This window comes from Falco peregrinus, chromosome 6, assembly GCF_023634155.1.
Source record: "Falco peregrinus isolate bFalPer1 chromosome 6, bFalPer1.pri, whole genome shotgun sequence".
NCBI classification, from domain to species: Eukaryota; Metazoa; Chordata; class Aves; order Falconiformes; family Falconidae; genus Falco; species Falco peregrinus.
In genome coordinates this window covers 56680308-56703720 of record NC_073726.1, presented here as the reverse complement: position 1 = coordinate 56703720, position 23413 = coordinate 56680308, and the positions used below count along the sequence as shown (strand labels likewise).

Genomic DNA, 23413 nt, shown 5'->3' with positions numbered 1-23413 from the left:
GGACCTGTGGTTTCTGTGCAAGGTTGAGATGGTTCATCAGCCCGAGGAGTGTCTGTGCTAGCCAACCCGCTTCCCTCAAGTAGGCTAGGAGTGACTGAAGTCAGGCTGAAGACCTCTAGTCTCCAGAGTATCAACACAAACATCAGGTTTGCTAGAAAGCAGAGAAAAAGCAAGTGGGGAACAAGCAGTGTGTTTCAATTAGAAAGATTTTTCAATTACAAGAAGTAAGGCTCTGAAGATGAAGGCTCTGGTAACTACTTCCCAAAAGCTTCACGCAGGCAGTGGTCCACACTCCCCTTTCCTCCTGGCTGTGCAGGGAGGGATCACGGCACAGTTCCCCGCAGGAACGTGGTCCAGAATAACCACCCACTGCTGCCACAACGCCCCAAGCTGCACAGTGGGAGGATAGAAGACAAGTCACAAGCTGCAGCAGCAGGAATTGCTGCTCCAGAATGGCTCAGCACAGGAAGGGGGGCCCAGAGATGGTGGGGAGTCTCCGCCTTGAAGGTTTTCGAGCAACCTGGCATAATTCTGAGGCTCCACGAGGTTGGACCAGACACCTCCAGAGGTCCCTTCCAGTCTGTTCTGTAACAGGACTTTCAGGTAGCTTTAAAACATGAACATGGATGACAGGTGAAAAGTTCACGTGTCCTTTTTGTAATAGTTATGGTTGCTAGACCAGGATTCCTGATCAGAGAAATGATTTGAATTCTCATTTAACTCTTGAACTAGAGCAGGTATATACCCTTGCGAACAATGGAGAAGATTTCCTCAGTTTTGGAAAAGAAAAAAGCAAAGCTGAAGAAGTCTGGAATAAATCTACTGATTCTATTTAACACCAAAAAAACCCAACAACCCCCAAACCCACCATCCAAACAAAAAAACCCCAGAGAGACAGAGAGAGAGAAAAAGGCAGAATTTCTGGACTTCCAGCTTGCCTGCATGATGGGGACATGTGATAGGCCAAAAACCCAATTGGAGAAGTTGCTGAAGTGATACAGCACTGAAATAGCCACCAGATACCAGGGGAGTAACCTCTCGGTGAGCCTGGAGGGCTGGAGCTTTCTGTGCTGTCTGAGGAACAGAGACCAGCAACAGATGCCCTTGGTCACACTTCAGGGTGAGAGGGAGGGCTGGGAAATGTGAGCTCCTGCATCCCAATTCCTTTGGGCTACAACTCCAAAACACAACCCTTGAGTGACTCCAAGATGAATTAAGAAAACCATGATGAGTTACCTGCAAGCAACACAGACATGCAATACACAGGTTACCTGAAAAGTAATGTAAAACATGGAGAACCGTGACGATAGAGTCTTACAAAGACTCCTGTCACCAATGGAAATGAGGATGAAAATGTCTCGACCTGTTCACACCCGTTATGAACTCTCAGGTGCTTTTTGAATTGTAGCGCCACAAGGCTTTTTCAGAGTGACTAGGGATAGTTGTCTGCTCTGGAAGTTACAACAGCTCAAGCTGCACAGCCAGCAGTAGCAACCAAGCTCAAACACTCGCTGCCAGTTGAGGCAGAAATTAAAACAAACGGGAAATACCACAGTTAGCAGTTCTCCAACATAAGTTACCATGTTATGTTGCTGTTAGAAGCTTATTTCAAGGATAGACACTTAGAAAGTTGTGGTCTGAAGGTACAAAGCCTGCTGACTGCAAGGATTTTATTCTTTCATGAACACTGCCTGTTTGTGTGTGCAGAGGCACAGTGGCACAGGCCTTGTGGGAGACTCTGAATTGTGACATTTAAGTTGCTGAAGTACCCCATGAACTCATGACGGACCTTAGCTGTGGGTTTTATGGCTCCCACCCGATGTCATGCAACCTGGTCAATAAACAGAACCATTTTTTTTCTCAGCTACTGAACCCTTATACTCATATTTCCAGACATATGTATATGCTTATATGCTTAAAAATCAAAACCATAAGTATACGTATTCTTCCACACTGCAAATCAGTATATCCTTAAAGCACCTAGTGAAGAAAAAGGTAGGTCAGAGGGCTGTTGCAAATAGCCAGATGAAAAGGCTGTTCAGACAAGCCCCAGACTGGTCCTTTCTCTTGCATTGTAAAGGACATGAAAGGAAAGTTCCATCAGACCCCTCACTGAACACTTGGCTGCAGACTCGGAAGAGCCGTTTAGGTTTTTGATCAGCTACTCTCAAAGTCCAAGTAACTCCAATAAATGCTAAAAATAAGGGGCGAATCTCTCTCTGCAGAAATGGTAAATGCAGGTTGCACAGACTTTGGGTGTCTTCCTGACTGTAGCAGCTTTTTTAACTAGCTCAAATGAAAACCTAGAAAATGAACATCAGCCTTTGTGTTCGTTTCTGTGGTTTGCTATTGACTGGAGGCAGAAAATGAAGTATATGTGCTTTGAAGAGGGAACAACAAACCCAGGTGACCTGGCCAGCATTCCCTTTTAAAGCACAACAGAGACTATCCTCTGTTTGGAACAACCATTTGGGTGCACAAAGGCTGTTCTATGTTGAAGAGATTTCAGGGCCTGTTGCTGTGTACTCTAATAAATGGTACAGAATGAGTTTGGTATGATAACCTACGTACACTGCTCTTCTAAAACACACACACGCGCAACTTCACACAGAAAACGTCAGCAGGAAAGCCACCTCCAGCAATGAGGACTTCACGCCTTCAAGTGCCTTTCCAGTGGTCTCAGGTCTCCTCCTTTCATGTCTTAGCATTCCCTACAAGGAGCCCCAAGAACAAACCCTCAGTGACTTCTACTGACCTGTTATTTCTCCATGGCTTTTTCACACAATTAGGCCACTTGTAAAATGTTTTCACACCTCTCCTTATTTTCAAGAGCCACTTTGGACTATAAAGCTGCAGTGCTGACCCTCAGCTCAGGGGTGAATCCATCAAATGTGGGTGATGGGCAGTGTCTGAGGCCAGTGGGCCACACTGCAGAACAGAATTTGTCCCAGTTACTGGCAGTCTACAGTCACTGTTGGCAGTTATTAGGGATTGAGATTAGTGTTTTCTGCTTCTAATTTGTTCATCTTCTGCATGGTACAAAAGATGCACCTTCTTTCCCTCTTCCCCTGAAGCAACAAAACACAAACTCGATGTTTGCTAAGCCTGTCTTTCACATTTGTCATAAGGAATGCTTACATTTCTGCTGTAACAGCATCTTTTCTAAGTCTTTTGTGTTCCTGTGGCAACATGCTGCTGTTGTTTTTAATAAAAATGAGTTGTGTGGCTGAAGTAGTCCATGATGACTGCAGCCATCAATGCCCTCTTTAAGGCTGCAAATGCCCACTTCCTTCTCACGGCTCTGGAAACTGTTTCTTCTCCCAGCACATTTTTCTGTCCTGTGAAGCCAAGAATGCTTCATACTTAGAGCAGAATTGAATACAACCCTGGAAATCTGCTTAGAGTCTGCAAAATCGGTCCATTCTGTATGGCCTCCACTTTTGGTTGCTGGAAATGTTTTCATCAGCAGTGTTTCACTGGCTTTGCTTATTTTCTTGTAGAGTGCAGCTCGTTGTTTTCATTTCCAAATGGTCACTTTATAGTTTCACCATCTATCACCTGTACAGGTAGCGATTCCTCCTCAGAAGTTTTCGCCACAGCAGGACAACAGCTGAACAGACTGCAACATCCATTTTATACAGTGACCTCCTCATCTTGGTTTGCAAAGCAGCAAAGATATTACAAAACCCCAAAGTGTTACATTAAATCACAGTCTTTCTCCTGCTTATATACATAGTCCTTTCTTGCCTCTTTAAGATCCATTTCCATGTGGCCATTCCTAATTTCATCATGCAACACTAAGCAATACTTTGTCGTCTTTTTGGTATTTCTTCCAGCTACAAATGGGAACCATGAAATCTGTCTTACTTGTAAGGTACTCTGACACCAGTTGATGAAACAAGTGCATGAAAATAAGCAGATACTGTTATGCCCCATAATCCAGGTTGAGCATCTATTCATGGTAATTCCAACAGTGGCCAAAAATAATGTCTTCAAACCAATCTACAATTTTTAAGAATCTAATGATTCCATCTCTCTTCTGAAAGGGAAACACAGCTCAGGTGCAGGAACTCAAGTGGAAGTCCCAATTAAAAACTTTTCCTTTTTAATAAACCATTAGATGTCTCGACACTTCTTTGACAAATCAGCTTCAGCTCATGGGACTCTCACTATACAACACGCTTATCTTTACAACACTATACTTACCTTCAGTGTAAATGCAGAGCACCTCCCAGCTCCTTCCCTGAAAATTTCTCTGCTGATTTTTTGCTGCTCCGAACTGAAAGATCTTAGAATCATTGAATCATTTAGGTTGGAATGGAACTTTAAGATCATCAAGTCCAACCTTTAACCCAGGACTGCCAAGTCCACCACCAAACCATGTCCCTAACACTTCCAGCTTGAAGTCAGCCAATGCCCGACGACCCTTTCAGTGAAGACATTTTTCCGAATACCCAAACTAAACCTCCCCTGGTGCAACTTGGGGCCATTTCCTCTCATCCTATCACTTGTTATCTGGGAGAAGACACTGGCCCCCACCTGCCTACAGCCTCCTTTCAGGCAGCTGTAGAGAGCAGCAAGGTCTCCCCTGAGCCTCCTTTTCTCCAGGCTAAATACCAGTTCCCTCAGCTGTTCCTCACAAGGCTTGTTCTCTAGACCCTTCACCAGCTTCGTTGCACTTCTCTGGTCACGCTCCAGCACCTCAATGTCTTTCTTGTAGTGAGAGGCCCCAAAACTGAACTATTTGAGGCGTGGCCTCACCAGCACAGAGTACAGGGGGACAATCACTTTCCTTGTCCTGCTGGCCACACTGTTTCGGATACAAGCCAGGATGCTACTGGCTTTCTCGGCCACCTGGGCACACTGCTGGCTCACGTTCAGCCGGCTGTCAGCCAGCACCCCCCCCCCCAGGTCCTTTTCTGCCAGGCAGCTCTCCAGCCACTCTTCCCCAAGCCTGTAGTATTGCATGGGGTTGTTGTGACTCAAGTACAAGGTGGGACACTGAATGTAAATAACTTCAGTAAAACTCAGAAAATCATTGTCACGATATACCTTAAAGCCAGGGAACACTGACCTCTAAACTCACTGTGGACTCCAAGTTTTGTTGCTAGCAGGTCTAGCTACAACCCAAAAGCCACTGATCTAACGCAGGTAGTATTTGCAGATGACCTGGGTATGCTCACGTTCAGTAGTATGTGCATGCAGGTTTTACCATGTGGAAGAGTACACAAACAGTCCAAATCCTGATCCACAGCTAGAGTAGAATATTTCCGTCACAGGAGGTTTGCTATGAGCTAAAAGAGTACTTTTCTTTTTCAAATTATTTGGATGGGAGATAACTCTCTCGGGCTGCTAAGAAATATAAGCACTTCTAAATCTAGCCAGGTAAGCTCAAAAACCTGAAACCATAGCATTAAAACTGAGTTAAGCAATAAATTACAAGAAACCTCTACAAGAAGGAAAGCGAAGCAATCTTGACTCTCAATAAAGCCCCATGAAAGAAGCCGGCAAACAAGCAATGCTTCCCTCCAATACAGGCTCCCTTCTGTAGAGGTACTAACTAGAACGAGCCCCACTTCAGAAATTAAATCCTACAAAAAACTCTGTAAGCAGCACCCTGTTCACTTTTCAGCTGGATGAGAGAGAGCAAACCTCTTGGATCCAACTGAAAGTACAGGCAGAGCAAAAAACTAAACACTCATGTATAGAGATAATGATAGCAACTATTTCACCAACCTTCATACTGTAAGGAAAATCTCATTCTTTCCTTTACAGCTTTACATAGCAATTTCTAGCTGAATAGCACAGGTCAGTTTTGGAGCTGACAGTGCAGGGTATCCATATGGAGATGATTTTTCAGTGATGTACATTAACCAAACTCTTTTACATGCAGCAATGCCATAGACAAAATACGGAAGAGTTACTGGTCTCCCACAATTTTCTAGTAATTACTTTTGCCCTTTATTGACTAAATTCTGACTCACAATATAGTGCAGTAGCTCTTACATAAAAAACAAAAAACCCAACCAAACATGTTTGTTAGAACTATTCCATCAGCCAAACAAGAACCTCATCCTGTTTCACAACAGATTTCTAACCCAAAACTAACTACACTTCCAGGTTCTCAAAGGAAAGTCAGTAGAGCCACAAAATATTTGCCTCATCTGTTTTCTAGACCTGTAACTGAACCTGGATTACCTTTGTTCTTTTTCATGCAACTTTTAATCACAAAATCAAAAATCCAGACCAATGATTTATTCATCCTCAACCATCCAGACTGTTCCACTTCCATAGGCCTGATATGTAAATTCAATTTTCTACGTTTTTAGACAGAAGATTGCTTCTTCCAGTCATTCCAATAAGCCAGGGACTAGCTCAGAGAAACCGATTCTGTGTCCCTCTATGAATTATTTCTACCATGTCCAGGACAACCACTGCACTCAAGATGGCATAGGTAATTCCTCATGCAACAACACTGTTATTAGCACGGGAATTTAGAAAGTTTACAGCCCCAAAATATTCTCCCTGTAACTGTACCAGTTTAAAGGTATTCATTTCCCCTCTGATATGTTTTTGTGTACATTACAGTTCATAACTGCACATTAAACAGTCAAATTACCAGAGCTGTGATTTAGTTGCCAGTATCTTGACAAATGCTTTTCTTTTAAGAAGAATGTCCCACCAAAACCGTGTTTCTTTAGCTTGCTATCAGCTGGACTCCATGAACTAGATGAAGAACATTCTTTTGCAGATGCTCTGCCCTGACGCCCTTAACTTTTTTTTATTTCAGTAGTGTTACACATCATCAGTTTGCATCACCTTTTTCTTTCACCTTGTTCGCAGCATTGATTCACTGAGGCTGGAGTTTCCTTTTTAAATGGCAACCACACACTTTGGAAACGGTGTTAAACCATCACATCAATGTCTCCCAGCAAACTGATGTCAGTCTCCTTCCTTTCGCAGATTCTGATGGGAGTCAGACCAAACTCTCATTAGTTCATTCCTCATCCAAACAGCTAATTCCCAATTGGCTGGCAGGATTTACACAATCTCTGTGTTTTAATGTTCTACTGCGGGTCATTTCTACTCCAAATTCTAAATCAGCCACAATTTCCAAACCTTTTCTTTCTTTCAAGTTTGGGTATCCATATCAAGCTGTTAACTGCTTTTGCAGGATGGAGCTGGTGAACATTTTGTATGGCTTTCAGAATCCACTCAGGCACTTTGTATCTTCTGAGCCAAAAGAAATTTTTATTTCCAACTGGATTTTATGGCTGCTCTGGATCGTTTCCAGGTTCTCCCAGGAAACCATTACCCATTGGTTTAGATTCCTCCTGGCTTGGTTTTAGAGAACTGTGGTAGCTCTGGCTTCTGTAAAGACAACCAACAAAGATGACCCACTCCAAGGCTCTCTCTATGAGACAGCACACCCCTTACCTCCACCAACAGCGCTGACAAGAGGCTGAGCAGCAGCTGATCTGAAGGGTCTCAGGCACTCCCCACCGAGAAGTATTTCTATTGAAGTCAAGTGTGGTACCATTCATTTACGCTATGTGGCTCCCTCTACCTTCCAACCGTGGTGCATGAGGAGCTATTCAATCTCCACAACAATTGCCATGAGCACCCACAAGGATAGCCTCCAAGACTCCCTCCCAGGCACCCCAAAACCTTCTGCCTCCGCTGCGTGACAGCACCGTGAAGAGCCAGAAGTATCAAGTTTAGCAGTTTCACCACATGGTCCTCTGCTGTTGTAGTATTACAAAGTTGATTCCTCATCAACATAAATCAATGCAGTAACAGTAACTCCCTTTTTTTTTTGGGTTTTTTTTTTTTTTTTTTCCAGAACAGGTAGAATAGAACAGACACTAGGAAAAAAAAAAAACAATTTTTATTCAGTTGAAAAGAAGTCATTTACTCAATCACATTAACTATGCTAAAAATTATTTTTTTCTGACTACACCAGCAGTTAAATATTTTCAGCACCAATTCAGGACACATTAGTGACATTTATCACAACAGGTCTATTTCTTAATGTAGAAGGACATACTAACTTCAGTAGCTGCTACTGGGAAAGGAGTAAGCAGGAGACTGCTCTTTCTTTCCAAATACTTATCAGTGAGAGTAGCAACTTCTAGAAATAAATAACTGCCAAATTATCTCCCAAATCTTTAAATCAATCTTTTAAAAATAGAGTTAAAATAGATATCTTAATATGAGCTATCATAGAATTTATTCTTTATGTGCTGAATACTCCAGAATGTGAGTAGTTGAGCAAGCATCCAGTACATAACTTTTTAAAATAGTTCTTCCCTCCCCACAATATCAACCCCGGTTTTTTATCCAAGTCATGCTGGTTAGATCCCTATCTCTAGTGACTTCCCAGTAAACACCACGCTGTTTGATATCGCTAGGATATGCTACCACCCTATGAGTGAAAGAAGTCTGTGACCTGGTGAAATATCACCAGCTCACATGAACAGAAAATTCATCCATTTATTGGCTTGTTATCTCTGAACATCAAATAAATCCTAAGCTTTAAATTTTAAAAGCTTTTGTGGTCTTCCTCTTGCTGGGCCAGTTCAGAAGGTCGTCACTGAAGACAGAACTGATGAAGGCAAAGAAACCAAAAAGCAGCAGATAGTACTGTCTCTCTGTCCTTTAAACAAATCAAGTTCGCACAAAACAAAAGGAGACAAGGTTAAAATGAAGTTTATTAGTTTTTTTGGTTTTTTTAAGCTTTTTTTATATAAAACTGTTTGTGAAACAGCTATTTTTATTCCCATGGCAGAGTGACCCCTGAAAGATGCACTAACCCCTTTCTTAAGGCCTTAACAAGAAAAAATTATGGGTTTTTTTTTGTTGTTGTTGTTCCTTAAACCCAAATGTTTTAAAATTACATAATTTACAAAAAAAAAAACCCACCACCCCAAATAACCACATAATGTAGGCTGTTACACTGACATTCCCTCCTCCTCCCTTAGGAAAAGCAAAACATAAAATAAAAAAAAAAAAGGGCTAAGTGGATTTTCCTGATCAGTTTGAAGATATATTGCCTCCATCAGCATTCAGACTTCCCTTCCAGTTCCCCCACCTGGCAGGTAAACCGTACCTTCCTCTCACCTGCCTTCAAAACTGAAGGCAGCTTCTTGGAATGATTTGGGGGTGCATGTTGTTGTCACAACAGGCAAATACTCCTTCTTCCAGTGTGGTACAGGTGTTCCCACATGAAAAAGGTGTACAGGGTCTAGCAAGCAGCAACTACCTCTTACTTCATGAGTCTCATAACCTAAGAGTCTTCAGATGTTTCTCAGACTTCCACTATTAATATAGGGTCTCTCAAAACCAAAATAACCTTCATACCCTGCATACACAAGTACTGACACCCCATCACCTGCAACCATCCAAGCCTTCCTCCCACACCTTACAAACAATTTATCATGATTTTTTTGACTTTTAAAATTAAAGTTCCTTGGATGTTGTGAGAAAGTAAGCAAGTGGAAGGGGAGTCTGGAGTACTTCCAGTTCCCCTATTCTTCCCCACAAAATGTTAGGCTCCACAAGCCTTGCTTTGATTTTGGATTTAGTATTTACTTTAGCTACATTTTTCTTTTTAAATTTATATGGGGTTTTGTTAATTTTAATCAAAAGCATCAAAAGGGATATAGCGCACCTTTCATTTAAAACAAAGTCTTTCAAGACTAAAAAATAGATCTTTATATATATATATATATTTATCCCTCCCTCTTTAATTCCCCCCACCTGTTTCCTTTTTCCCCCTCCCCTTCCCACTGTCACTATGGAGATTGTGTCCATGGAAACAGCTGGTTCAGACTCCTTGGTCAGATTCTGTGATGTCATCAGTCTTGAGTGTGATGTAAGAATTTATGAAGGAAGTGCTGGCATTGGCAGGCACGTCGAGAGGGGGCATGGCTGCACAGTGGGAGAGATTCCATTCAGTCATGAATGTCCACCGCTTTTTATCTCAACAGCCTAACCTGAAAAACAAAGTGAAACAGTGATATTGGAATGGTTCCTTCCCTCCATCTGCGAACGTGCTCCGCCCCAGGCTTCACAAACCCCACTCATCAGCCTACCACAGCAGTAACACCAAGAACTCTTTAGTTTTGTGGACTGAAAATGGATGGAAGCATAATGGTGCGCAGCTCATAAAAGCAAATCCACATGATAAAAAGTATTAGTTTAACAACCAGCAGAAATTAAGTCCAGGTACAGAAAAGGTCCAGGATGACAGGACAATCTGTGCCACGACAATGGCATGCCACTCTTCCAGAAAGACCTACCTTGAGCAGCCAGAAAGGAGCTCGTTCACCTAATGTTTGCTCCTCATCTTGACTATGAAAAGTGGAAACAGAGGCCAAGCACAGTCAAATGCTATGACGGCTTCTGGCATACTACACTGCCCCTTCTGGGACTGGACCCAAGTATTTTCATACAGGTGACCACGCTACCATCCAACAGTAGTTTTCAGTGAATATGTAGTATCAAAACTATAGGAGTCCAGCTACAGGAACCAAATCTGGGAAATGGCTAGGTTTCCCAAGCTAAAGGTAAAGCTGCAGTTAAACTAATTGGAGAGTGGGTAATAATTCTTTCCGTTGCCAGATTATGGTGGTGGCAACAGTTTATGGAAGGACTAAGCCTGTGATGTCTTTCAAGACAAATGTGGAAACATCCAAGTGCTTGGCATGCTCATTCTCCCTGTCCAGAAATTCTCTGAAGTGAGAAAATGAACTTCAGGACTTTGCTAAGTTGGTGGAGGCTCAGTTCAAATGAGGACCTGCAGACAAAGTTGAAATTTCATTTCTGTTAGCTACAGTTATCATCCTTAATCTGCACAGCTGACAAAGCAAAGCTTGAAATAATATATTCCTTTCTTCCCTTCTCCCAAAACACAAGTGAGCCCAGAAGCAATTTGTTTATTTAGTAAGGTTACTTACTTTGATATAACTTAAATAAATCCCTCCCCACCAACTAGTGAGCTCGGGAAAAGGAAAAAAGCTTGCAACATAAGCGACGCATATGGAAAGCAGTTGATGGCACTAGAGGTGTGCCTGGGAACAAAGTAACACCCATGTTCATTCATAGCTGGCAATTAAACTCCAGGAACCCTAACTAAGTGTGATACAGAAGTCAATGCTGTTCTGATTATCAGCACACCAATTAGATTACATCCCAGCAAGCCTACCTCTTGGCTGCAAATATCCCCTTGTACAGGGGTGCCAGGCTAAGAGCGAAGAAAAAGTCAGGCGAGCACATATGAAAAACAGAAGGGTAAGCCATGGAGATACAGCTAGAGAGGAAAGGAGGGAGCTTCCTAGAGAGTTCAGGCAGCTGACCTTTGTGGTATTCATTACTGTGCAATTGTGCGCCCTCGCTGAAGGAGTGTCAAGGCTGTGTTGCTGTCTCTGGCTCCTGTACAACTGCAGCTAGTCCATGCCTGGAACTGGTCCAGAGCATTAGGCACTGGCTCAGGGAGGAAACAGGCTCAACGCACAGGGAGAGTCCTTCCCCGTTCCTGGACAAGATCCAGAGCACCAGACTCACTCTCACAGTCACTCTCCAGATCTGGATTTGATCCAAATGTTCTAGAGGCAACTGGCTCAGAGACAGAAGCAACAGAGACAGAATACACTGACTCGCCTGGATGTTATCCAACATGCAGGATTTCTTCTTAACTTGCTAGGCCTAGGAGTGAACCAGGACTAAAGCAGCCCTATAGTTTAAAAGCTGAGTGCCCATTCTACCTTACACCAAGTCCAGCAGAAGGGAAGCTCCTGTACTACCAGGATTGCTACAGAATTCCTCTAAACCTCTTTAAATACCACAGTAATACAGCATTTAATTATTTTGCTAATTCATTTTTTTAGGTAATTGGATCTTTTAGGTTTGCATAGTTATTTTCAGACGCAAGGTCAGGTTGGAGAACCTGATTTTCAAGGCACTTTCAGCATCAAAAGCAGGGGGAGTCTAAATAATCTGGACCTTCAGATAAGAACTACTTGAGACAGAAGTGGATTTGGAAAGAAATTATGCCTTAGAGACATGTCTAGAGCACACAGTGATCATGGTGCAGAGGTTCCACAGCCTGCAAGGTCTTAAGCCAATACATTCCTGTGACACATATCTAAAAAAAAAGAGTTAGCACTAGAAAATTATGCAGGAAACAAAGCTGTGTAAAGGTCTCTGGGATAATGTTCATCAGTGCCTTAAAGAAATGGCCCAAAAAATCATCATTGAGATTTCTCTAGTGTTAAACAGTTGTAACAGATGCCCTGCCTGTGAGACTAAATCTGTTTTAACGTTATAAATTATATTGGCTTTTACACTTTCAGGAAAAGAGAAAAGCTTGAAAGAACCCCAATGACCTTTACCATGGAAGGAAAAAGTTACTCAAATAATGAACTTTAGATACTGTTTGCATGGTAACTGTTTTAACAACACTCCAAAGCCAAGAAAGAATGCTGTTAAAAATGAAAAATCACAGAACACAGCAGAGCTAAATCAAGTCAGCAGTCTACTATTATCTACTAAATACAAAAAAGTATTCATATGAAACACTACCTATCTTCTAATACTGCACTAAACCCCAAAATTTTCTGATTAATCTCTCATCCTTCACAAAGAACACCATTAAAAATACTTCACAATTACTTAACTTGAGAAACAGGTAAGATTTTAAGGTAAGGGAGGGTGCCTGGGAAGTAAGGGAACAGCAGTTAGGGAAGGGGATTGTTATCATCAGCTCAGGGAATAGACATGAAAGAGCAACTTCACTTGCATGACTGCAAGAAAAAGATAGAGAAGCAACTAGCTTGAGTAAGAAATGCAACTAAGCAGTGAAATGAAGGCATGAGACCTTCCTGGGCTGCAGTTTCCAGGAAAGGCTGCTAACAAGTATTAATACGAAACCAAAAACTTACTTCATTTACATGTCCCTGTTGCCATCAAATGACAATGCACTTGGTGGAAATTAAGAAATCCCAACCTCATTCCATTCCCTGGATGCTAACTCCCTCCTTGTGCTAGGATATTTGCTCAGCCACAAAGGGAACCACATTAGGAAAACGACCCAACTTGGATGCTAACACGACAAAATGTAATTTCAGACAAACTGAATTCCCCAAGTTCACACATGGCTGTATGAATGCTGGGACTAGACAACGGAGGAGGCAGTAAGGAACAGCAGCAAGGGAGCTGGGGCACAAGAGCACAACTGCTGCTCTCCACAACCCTGCTGACTTACAGCAACTACAGCACACTCTGGATGCAGAGTGAGGGGAGGGGAGGGACCAGAGTAAACATTACAAACTTAAGAAACTGTGGCCACCTGTATACTTCCACCTTCCATCACCCATGTCTGTCTGCAAAATAGTGGAAAATGCTGGTCTGAAAAAAGTAATGGGCTCCTGATAAGATTAACTTGGTTACACCTGTATTTACATTTCCACAAAACAGGGGAATCAAGATTACAATAATCTTGAACACATCAGTATTATTAATTCTTCCCTACATAGAAAATTTAAGATACTGTGATGAATTTATTTATTTATTTATTTATACAGAAGCTTACTATTAACTACTCTGAGACTTGGGGAAAAAATCCTTCTGATCCTTATGGACATGATCATGGGAATATGAAAGGAGATTTCTGCCACTGGTTTAGCTGAGACAGTAATCAGGCAGTTGCAACAGCTAACAAGGTTTGCCTTTCACTGCTAAACTGAAGGAACTGCTGTGAAATACAAAAAAGTGAGGTCACTAGCCTGAACAGAATGGTCGCAGGGGAAAAACCAGAAACACTTATTACCAATTTTCTGAACGTACACAAGAGCACCTTGATTTCCTATAGAAATGGCGAAGGCACTGGAGGTAAGGAGCCACACAGAAGAAGGCAGGTGGAAACTGGAAACTCTCCCCAACTCACCTGTGCTTGCTTTTATTTCCATTCCCAGGAGTACACTTCCCCCCTCACCCCCGCTCCGACTGCTCTGTGCTGAGGCTGCCTTTCACCATCTTGTTCTGCAAGGAGGGAAGAGAGCAAGGAAGGAGGGGCTGACGAACCAGCAAGCCAAAAGGAGGAGGAAAAAGAAAATGAGGGAGAAAAGGAAGACAGGGGTAGGGAAAGTGAACATACAGAAAGTGAGAGGGAGAGAGAGAGAGAGAGAAGTCAGTACTGGAACCAGATACAGATTTTTCAGACAGAGTTTTCCCTGTGACAAAAGCAAGCAATTCTGCAAAAGTAAAGAGTTTGGGATATGAAAGCCTGGTTAATTTTAAGAAACACAGAATTTAACATAAAAAGGTAGAAAGCTGAGAAAAATCACTTAAAATTGCCCCATAGATGGCTTAAGACAATCTAAGGCTGCAGTGCCACCAAAAGGCAAGGTATCCCGTTCCCCTATATATCCTCCTCCGTGCCTCAGCATCCTCAACAGTTCTGTTGCAACAGCACTTGCTGCGCTGCAGACACACAGCTAGTTGGATCTGCGAGAGGAAGCTAACCCTTCAAAAGATGATTACTTTTCAGACAGCGTTTTCCCTGTGATAAAAGCTGCTATTTTGCTAAAGTAGCACATTCAGGACATGGATGGTTGAAGCATCAATGCTGACAGAAGGAAATGGGAAAGCTCACTGGGGAGCACAGGGAAAGGCATAACCAGTCCCTCTGGGCTTAGCTTGCTTATGCCTGAAGTGTCAAGCACAGTTAATGAGGCAAGACACACCTTTGCTCTCCAGGAGGCACTTACTATGATGAGGTGTATTTACTGATGTGAGGGATAGACTGGAAAAGGGTGAGAGGTAATATACTGGGGGACTTACTCAGTGTTAGCGAATTTATAAAGTTAGTTCTTCCACCCATTAACTACAGAACAGAAGAATGAGGTATTAGACAGTTGCTAATTAGCTACTAATGTTAAATTGGTGTTACCTACAAGCGTAGTTTTAAATGGTCTAATCTAAAGTCCTTCTTCCTCTCAATTGCTCATGTTCATATCATGCAAAAAAATGATGCAATTTGTTCTGCAGTCATTCTGGAGCAATGGTTTTCAACCCTTCTGTTCCTGCCTTGCAACTGGCTGGAACTCCCCTTCCCAGCCACTACAACGGAAGGAGCAGGGTAATCCTATATTCTGCCCTGCAGAAGGATTTGTAACAAACCCGTAATGATCACTGAGCCACAGGGCAAGGGCAAAGTCATAGCCAAGCACAGAAAACTCTGCTTGACTTCAAACAAATTATTCACGTCTTTACTAAGCAAAAGCCAACAAACTTCAGTGTCAAAGAAAGGCTGCTGGTACTGAACTTCCATTTTCGATGCAACACAGAAAATTATCTGCAGTGGCATAGTTTTGAATAAAATTCAAATTTTTATTGCTTCACGAAATACCTTTATCAACTTAAGTGGCAGTTTTCCTCTTCCCACCCTCCAGGATTACTTTAGAAATCAATGTGCCTGCTCAGTATCTTCTTTGGGAGGCTGGATTCTGTAAAATGGTTTCCTTTCATGGTTTGAGCCTCATCACTGCAACTACTCATATACAGGAGCAGTGACCCAAGCCAGCTATGAAAAGCTTTAACGCTATGTTTTCCAATACTTCAGGCAACGGGCAGCAAACATAAAACAGTCTTCAAAGACGTAACCTTCCTATTCTCTTTTAGTCAAGTATCCAAAGCTGGGCAGAGGATGGCACTTAGTTGCATTCCACAGTAAGGGGAGCTCATCCTTCACATTTTTGTTTGGCAAGATCTGCAGATTTGTGTAGCATTAATGCATTGATTTAAGCTTGCTGTACATTTTCAACATTATTCCACAATTGTGCATAACAATTTATTTTCTTTTGTATGATGAAAAGTAGGCCAGTTCTGGATAACTGCCTGAATGTCCCCAGAATCTTCCAGCGCATTTTAAAAACATGTGTATAAATACATCATATTGTGGCAGAACATCCAGAAAGGAACATGAGACTAATTCTTGCATGTTTACCAAAGACAGATTAAAGATAATCTGTGAAGACAAAAGACCACCAGATGTCAGTCTAATTCTAGGCAGAGAAGAGATCTGCAGACAAGGACTAAATGGAGACTAATCCCTGTTAGAAAGCAACACAATTCTTCCCTATTATCATTTACTTTCCAGCATAAGCCATCCACAGTCTTACACAATTCCTGTTGTATCCAACTGGCCACAAGAACAGTAATTTTTCTGGATACTTCTGAGCATTTCAGACTGGTAGACTGGTATCCACAGCCTCCCAGAGATGCATCCTCCCTTTTGGGCTGAGAGGGGTATTCCCAGCACTATATCACATTGCTTATGTGTATAAAAGAGTATATACTGTCTGCCTTGCCTCCTCTTTCCATACAGACAGAGCAACAGCAGTCCAGCTCTTAGCACCATTATGTTTACAGGCTCCAGGGACATTCAGTTAAGGATGCCCAGACCCTAGGCAGAAGTAGCATGCTGAATCCGTCACCAACAACTGAAAACTATGATGGGTCTTCTGAACCGTCAAAGATATACAGAACAACTAAATAGATACACCGAAGGCTGAGTAGTAGTACTCAGTCTTACTACCACTAGACTAGAACAAGGTGTTTCAGGTTCATGTCATCGTTTAAATGTTTCAAAACGTTTTGAAAACGTTCATCGTTTCAAAAGCCATTTTTCTCACTCCTTGCATCCTCAGTAAATCAATGAGAAAACCAATGCCAGTTTCAGTGTAGCACTCAAACAGAAACAGTGAGTGATGTACTGATTCTATCACGGAAGACAGGAAATGAAGCCGGGCTTTCTAAAGAACAACTGAACAACTAGGGAAAAAACTTAATCTATCTTCTTAAACTCTCTGCATTCTTCTCAAGTCGATGTTTGTCCCCAGAATATACCACAAGCACACATCACAGAAGAATTCATCTAAAAGCATCTCTGACTACCGATATTACCTAGGTATAAAATTAGTAATCCACATTTAGATACCAGAAGAGGGCAGCAAATTACAGGTCTAATCCAGGAGAGGATTCTTACCTTGTGCTTGGGGCACCTCACTGAGAAATTCTCTTCGTTTAGTAAACAATCTAGAAGAGGATAAGACAGCAATTTATTACTTTTTTAATAAAAACCAACTTGAATAATACATCACATGTGTTAACCCTGCCTCACGGGTATATATTTTTCATTCAAAGATCTCTTATAGGAATACTAACTTATTAGCAGGCTCATCCCTTCCACCCCCAGAGTCTTAGAAAATAAATTTTAACTAAACATGCCAAATGACAATACTGCCTGGATTACCAAGCCAAGTTCAAGTATCCCCAGTGTCCCCGATACTCTGTATAGAGGAAGAATCACAACAGTGAGTCTACAAATCCTGTACCCCAACCCCCTTCAGTTATTCCAGCCTTCCTTGCTAAAGCACAAGGAAAATGGATGCACTTATCCAATCCGAACAGACCATCCCTGCTTTATACTTAATAGGAAAATCACCACCTTTCATCCTTACACTAAGGTTCTGTCAACATCAGGGGGAGAAGGGGTATGTGTCTCTAGGTATGGGTGTATATGACTGGTTATTTGCAATCCCAAATCTTGGTGATCAGTTTACACTGACACTATGTCTGGTAGTCAGGTCACTCATGCTGCTCTTGGATCTGCTTCCACGATTTGTGTATGTGAAGCTTCTATTATCTAAGAAACAGTTTAACGATTTAAACCTATTAGGGAAAGTGGGGCACCTATGCAGAACTGCTTATTTAGGAACAAGTTAAGCAATACTGTTGTTTAAAGAGCATTTCTTTAGTGGCGCTACCAGTGTAAGTGTTGCTTCTTCTCTCATCCTCCATCATAGACTATGCCTCTAAGGGATACTGAGTCAGTAGGTCCCAGAACTTCGGCACTATGTCCACACCAGGAGCACCACTGGCTAGCTCTCTGCCTTCCACTCGCACCTTCCAGATACTCTGTATTTCACCCATCACAGCCAAGCAAAGAAGTAGCACTCTCCTGAGAGAATTCAGCTGCCTCCTCCCGGCACCCTGAACCACAGGGCCACCTCTCAACCCGCCCAAACTGCCGACACTGTTCGTTCTGATGGCCTGTTCCTTCTGATTGCTTTATTCACCGAAGGCAGAGGCTGACTGAACAGTCACCACCTCAGTAGGACCATGCACCATCACCACCTCAGTGCAACTGACACCATGAGAATTCAGCAAGGTGCTTATGGCCTCCCATCTGCTCCAACCTACCCAAATAGCTAGCAACTAAAGAAGCACAATGGTAAATAAAACGTGCTAATTTAAAATGCTCTTAAGTACATAGCATAACCAGCACTACCTGCTGTTTCAATCTGCTGGAAGAGTTTAGCAGACAGCAGGAGACTGCAACTAAAGCTTGAGGGAAAAGCTTTCTAGACACCCGAGCTTTGGCAGAGCATTCCTCTGCTATGAAATTCTTATGTTTCAACATGAATGCCTCTGGCCTGAACCAACGGGAAACAGCATACAATAGGCTAAGTTACTTGAGAGATTTTAGTGAAGGGGAGTAAAACCCTTAATCCCACCTCAGATAACAATTTCAAATGCAGTATTAACAAATAACAGGAAATAAATAAAATGTTGTCTCATTATAAGGGCAGGAATTGTACATTTAGACTACAGCATGAATCATCACTGCATAATACAGCAATCATCAAAAATATACAGAGCAATCATCAAAAACATACACAGTATGTTAGAACAGGATGGAGTTTTCTTCTTTCTTGGAAACCTAACATCGGTAATGTATGCACTTTCCTAGCTGGTACATCAGAAAGGAACATTGTACAAGGATCAGGACGAACTGACAGAAACCTCATACCTCATACCTGATCTGCGTACGGAGCTCAATTTCTAAGGTTGGCATTTTTGTTGCAAATACTAACAGCAGATCCAATTAATAGCATTTTTTTTTTGTTTCTATTAAGAGACAACTATGAGAAATTTCATCAGCTCACTGCAGAAAATCAGCTGAATACCAATAAGGTAAAAATTGTTCATCATTACTTAGCTGGCCTGGATTTCAGTTAGCAGTTCCAAGTATTTTATATCACAGATTACAATTCATCATGAAGTCACCAGACACATAGCTATGATCAGCTCACTGTGACAGAAAGGGAAAAAGAACTGAAACTTGTCCTTGTTTGCACAGATTTTTTTTCCATAAAGTAGTCAGGGAAAACTTAAAACATTTTTAATAGAAGCAATTATTCTTCTGTAAGCTTCACACGTTGTCTCATACCCTGTGTTCTGCCTGTTACTCATCTTTAACGACAACTTGCAGAGACACAGGATTTCTGTTCTCTGAAAATCTGTTTTATTTTGCTGCTAGTCTTTTCCTAATTTACAGTCAAAAATCTTTTGTATATGAAACTGCCTACGATACATGTTGTGGGAACAAGTGTGCTGCAACAATCAGAATCTGACTCCAGGTGGGGAGGAACAAGCAGAGGGAGAGGATACAAAATTTCAGAAAACAAAGATCCTGTTTCCATGGAGACGTCCCTAGGACTAAGTTATCTTGAGACATCAGAGGCTCTTCATCATAAATTTGGACAGACAAAAGCCAAACACAGACAATATTAACCAGAGTAATTTCCATATAAAAATTACTTAAGTGGCACTACTGATCTTGATTTTTATGCAAATGGCTAAGAGGAGTTCAGCTCTTGCACCCTATATTGCCTAAGATTACTTTCTATGAAAGGAGATTAAAAGGAAGGCTGAATTAGGCTATACAAAAGCCAGTATTTATGAACTGGCAGCTTATGAAGCTGCGTGCCTTGCATAGCAGCCAATTAGCTACAGCGGTGCAAAATGTGGCTGCCCACGAGGGCAGGACTGGAAACCAACCAGTGGCGCAGAAGCCAGAGTTCAGGTTGCACTGCAGGGCCAGCCTTCCATGCTCCAAGTAACTGCAGCCGCTCTGACATATTCCACCCTCCAGACCTTTACCAAAAACGTGCTGACTTTCAAATGAGGCACAGTAACTGACAAGGTATTAACTTCTAACCCACACCAATGCAAAAGTAAGAACACGCTTCAGCTCACAGTGCCATTGCCTAGGAGTACGACATGCATGCTGCATCTCAACTAAGGCACGGTCACTTCCAGGGATGCTACAGTAACTCAAACACCAAGCGTTTGTGACTTGACATACCCTAAAAAACACTCCAGCAAGTGTTTTCTGATCTATTTTTTTTAAATACAAAACCAGTCATACATATTCCAAAAGCCTGACAGCCCTTGTAAGTGTCAACAAACTTCTGAGGATTCAGAATGGATCTGTCCCAGATCCTCAATAAAGCAAGGTGGCACCATGCTTCAAAGCAGGATGGTTGACTTCAAATGAAACTACCACAGAGCTCAAGGAACTTGAGAAATATCCGTATCTGATTCACTACAGGAAAGACGGCAGCACTGCATAACCAATAAAAAGGGTTTATAGGCAGACGGCAGGCTGAGGAAAGAGAAAAGAATGCTGATTTGCTTCTCAAGGAAGCCTACATTTTCTGCTTGGGCATAAATGAAAATCAATTCCCTGTTCCATGTAGCTTGCTTATTTCTTTTATACAGATTTATTGGAAGAGCAGCTATATATTAAGACAGCTTGATTACACCCACAGATAAAACCAACTGCAAACAAGGTCTTTTACTGTCATACCATCAGGCTGAAATTTTGAATGCTGAGAATCTACTTCAAGCTGGGCTCTTTTATGCATTTTGGTTGAAAACTTCAGCAAAAGCAGCCTAACAATTTCCTTAAAACTCTTTCTTGGAATAAAGGTATTCTGCCCATATTAAACATCCCAGCAAATCTTCTTTGAAAAGCTCTAAACATACCCTGATTTTAAGTAGGACCTAAATTTTAGCTAAGGTATGCCCTTGCCAGCTTACCACAGAATCAGTAAATACAACTCTTTGAAAGGAGGAATAGGTATTTTAATCTGCACATCCTCAGGAGAGGCTTCTTAGATTTTAGTAGCTAGGTTCTTTGAAAATTCCACCAAATACACTTTTTTTGGGGAGGGTGAGCAGGTTTTTCCTGTAAATGAACCTGTGGCCCCAGATTTAGGCACCAGACTCAACAGCACTAAAGCTGTCAGCGGACATTTCCAAGGCTCAGGCAGCCTCAAGGAAGAAGGTGACCATTTCAAAACTGCAAATGGTGAAGCACTAGCCCAGAAGGCAGCAGAAGTGAAAATATTACTGAGAAAGACAGTCTGGAACTGGAGACAGAGTGGAGGCTAGCAGGATGAAGAGACCAGTGCTAGCAGAAGTTATGAGCAGGGAATTAAGCTTGAGTGCCAGCAGGAAGCTAAGATTGAATCAGGATTGATTCAGCCACAGGACTATAGGCTAAGAATTTATGGGATAAGACAGGGAAAGGTGAAACAGAGAAGATTATGGGCAACATACAAGAACAGAGACTAGCAGGGTTAAATGTGACAAGGAGCTAAGTTAGGAGAACCAAATGGGAGTAAGAAGCCCACAGAAGAAAAACAGCTAGGAGCAAGAAAGAGGAGGAGGTGATGCAAAAGCAGAGAGCGGGAAGCCAGAATGACAGCTAGAAAACTGGACAAAGGAGAAGTTAAAAAGGAGTAGGGAGAACTGGGTCTTATAAAGAGACTGGAGTAAGAAATTTGAGAAGAGGAACCTGAGACCAGCTAGATAAAGAGCCTACGGCTGGTATGAAGGGCCAGAGTAGAGAACAATCAGACGCACACAGACTGAAGAGGAAGAAACAGAAAGGAAAATGTAGGAAGACACAAAGAGAAGTCTTTGTTCTCACTAAATCATATTCTTCCTGGAGTGAAACCAGGGATTCATCAGTTCTACCAACTTCTCTGCTATTATTTAAATATGTTTGTGAAACTCACAGTCCAAGTATCCCATCTCCATGCAGCTCTTGCAATTTATTACTGCCATATTACTCAAAGAACAGAAATTAACTTGGAATAGTGCACTCTTAACAGATGGTCACGTGACAATGTGATGTCTCGTAACAAAATCAAAAGAAAATGTACTAAGCATAGCCTTGGAACTTGAATACAAAAAGCTACTCTAAATAAACCTCTAAGGTTGCAAAGTCAAGACAAATGTGGGGAAAAGCCAAATTTTATGTATCCTGTTTCTACATATTACATGGTAGACATATTCTGTTACATTTAATATGGAGTAAATTGTATGGTTATATACTATTTTTGTATAGGACACTGCCTCTTCCCTGCATGACACAGAACTGCTCTTGGGAATCAAGTCATGATTGTTCAGTGTATTTGTCATCTGGAGGATCCTACTGCATTTCCTGAAGTAGAGTTAATGATGAAGATATATCTGAAGAAAAAGGACAATATCTTAACTTTTGTACCTATATTTAGAACATAGGAAATGCCATATACCGTATGTAGTAACACACGAATACAAATTAAGGACCCCAAACTACTGGGAATGCTCACCATAATTTATTTTGTTGTTTCATGGTATTAAAAAGTCCAGTCACAAACCAGAAACAAATTACTAAACCCAATATGAACACAAATCTAACAATTCTATCAAAGCTACTGTAAAAAAAAAAAAGTTTGTTAACGTTCATGAAACTCTTAAGCATGACAGAGATGAACATCACAGAAGATTTCACAGTTCTACCTTCAGAACTGAATGGAATCAGTAGAACAGAGAATCAGTGAGAAGAACACATGTCCATGAATGAGTACCCTTTCATCCTACAGGTCTTATGGAAAAAGATGTCAGTCGTTAATTAGGTAATTACTGTAAGATACATTCATAAGAGACCAAAATTAAACTTACATAGACACCCTTATTTCTGGCATTTTTTTTGTGTGTGATTTTCACAACCTGACTAATATTTAACACCTTATTTCATGTAAAATCAAGGATTCTCCAGCTATACTGTGGCACTAGTAGCATTCCACTGCAGTATTAATTTAATTAAAATCTTTCTATTAGAATAAAACACAGTGCTCCAATAGAGTGGGATTTCACAGTGAGAAGTGCAATGCAGTCATTCAGAAATGAACATACCTACTTCAAATACTGTACCATTTGAAAACCAGCATTAAAATAGGTGTTGAAACAAGAGGGCTGCTGTGAAAGTAGGATAACAAAACAGGAAGCTTGCAATTATTTGCCAGTCAAGTTTTGTAATCTTGAAACTGTACCTGCTTGTTATTAAGTTTTGTATGACAGGAGAAATGAATCAGAGGACTGGAATAGTGGGACATTATTCATTCTGAGCTGGGATTTTTTCTACCCAAGAATAAAGTTTATCTCCATTAAAAACTTTAATTATTGTACACAAAACACCAACTCACAACCCCAGACTCATAACTGGAGATAA

General features: G+C 41.5%; 1 protein-coding gene across 14 annotated transcripts in view; it reads right to left on the bottom strand.

The window, feature by feature from the left end:
• Positions 1 to 8693: 8693 nt before the first annotated feature.
• The window catches only part of TCF20 (transcription factor 20), a 150171-nt gene continuing 135451 nt past the window's right edge, over positions 8694 to 23413 (bottom strand). For 10 of the 14 annotated variants that reach the window (XM_055809326.1, XM_055809325.1, XM_055809323.1 and 7 more), the window contains 2 exons: positions 17048 to 17097; positions 13947 to 14073 (listed from right to left, as the gene is read on the bottom strand). In XM_055809326.1, coding sequence (XP_055665301.1) covers positions 13990 to 14073; positions 17048 to 17097 — 134 coding nt within the window. In that variant the 3' untranslated portion in view covers positions 13947 to 13989. Of the gene's footprint in view, positions 9996 to 13945; positions 14074 to 17047; positions 17098 to 23413 lie in introns of those variants that run through there. The other 4 variants (XM_055809330.1, XM_055809331.1, XM_055809324.1 and 1 more) reach the window with 4 other exon arrangements.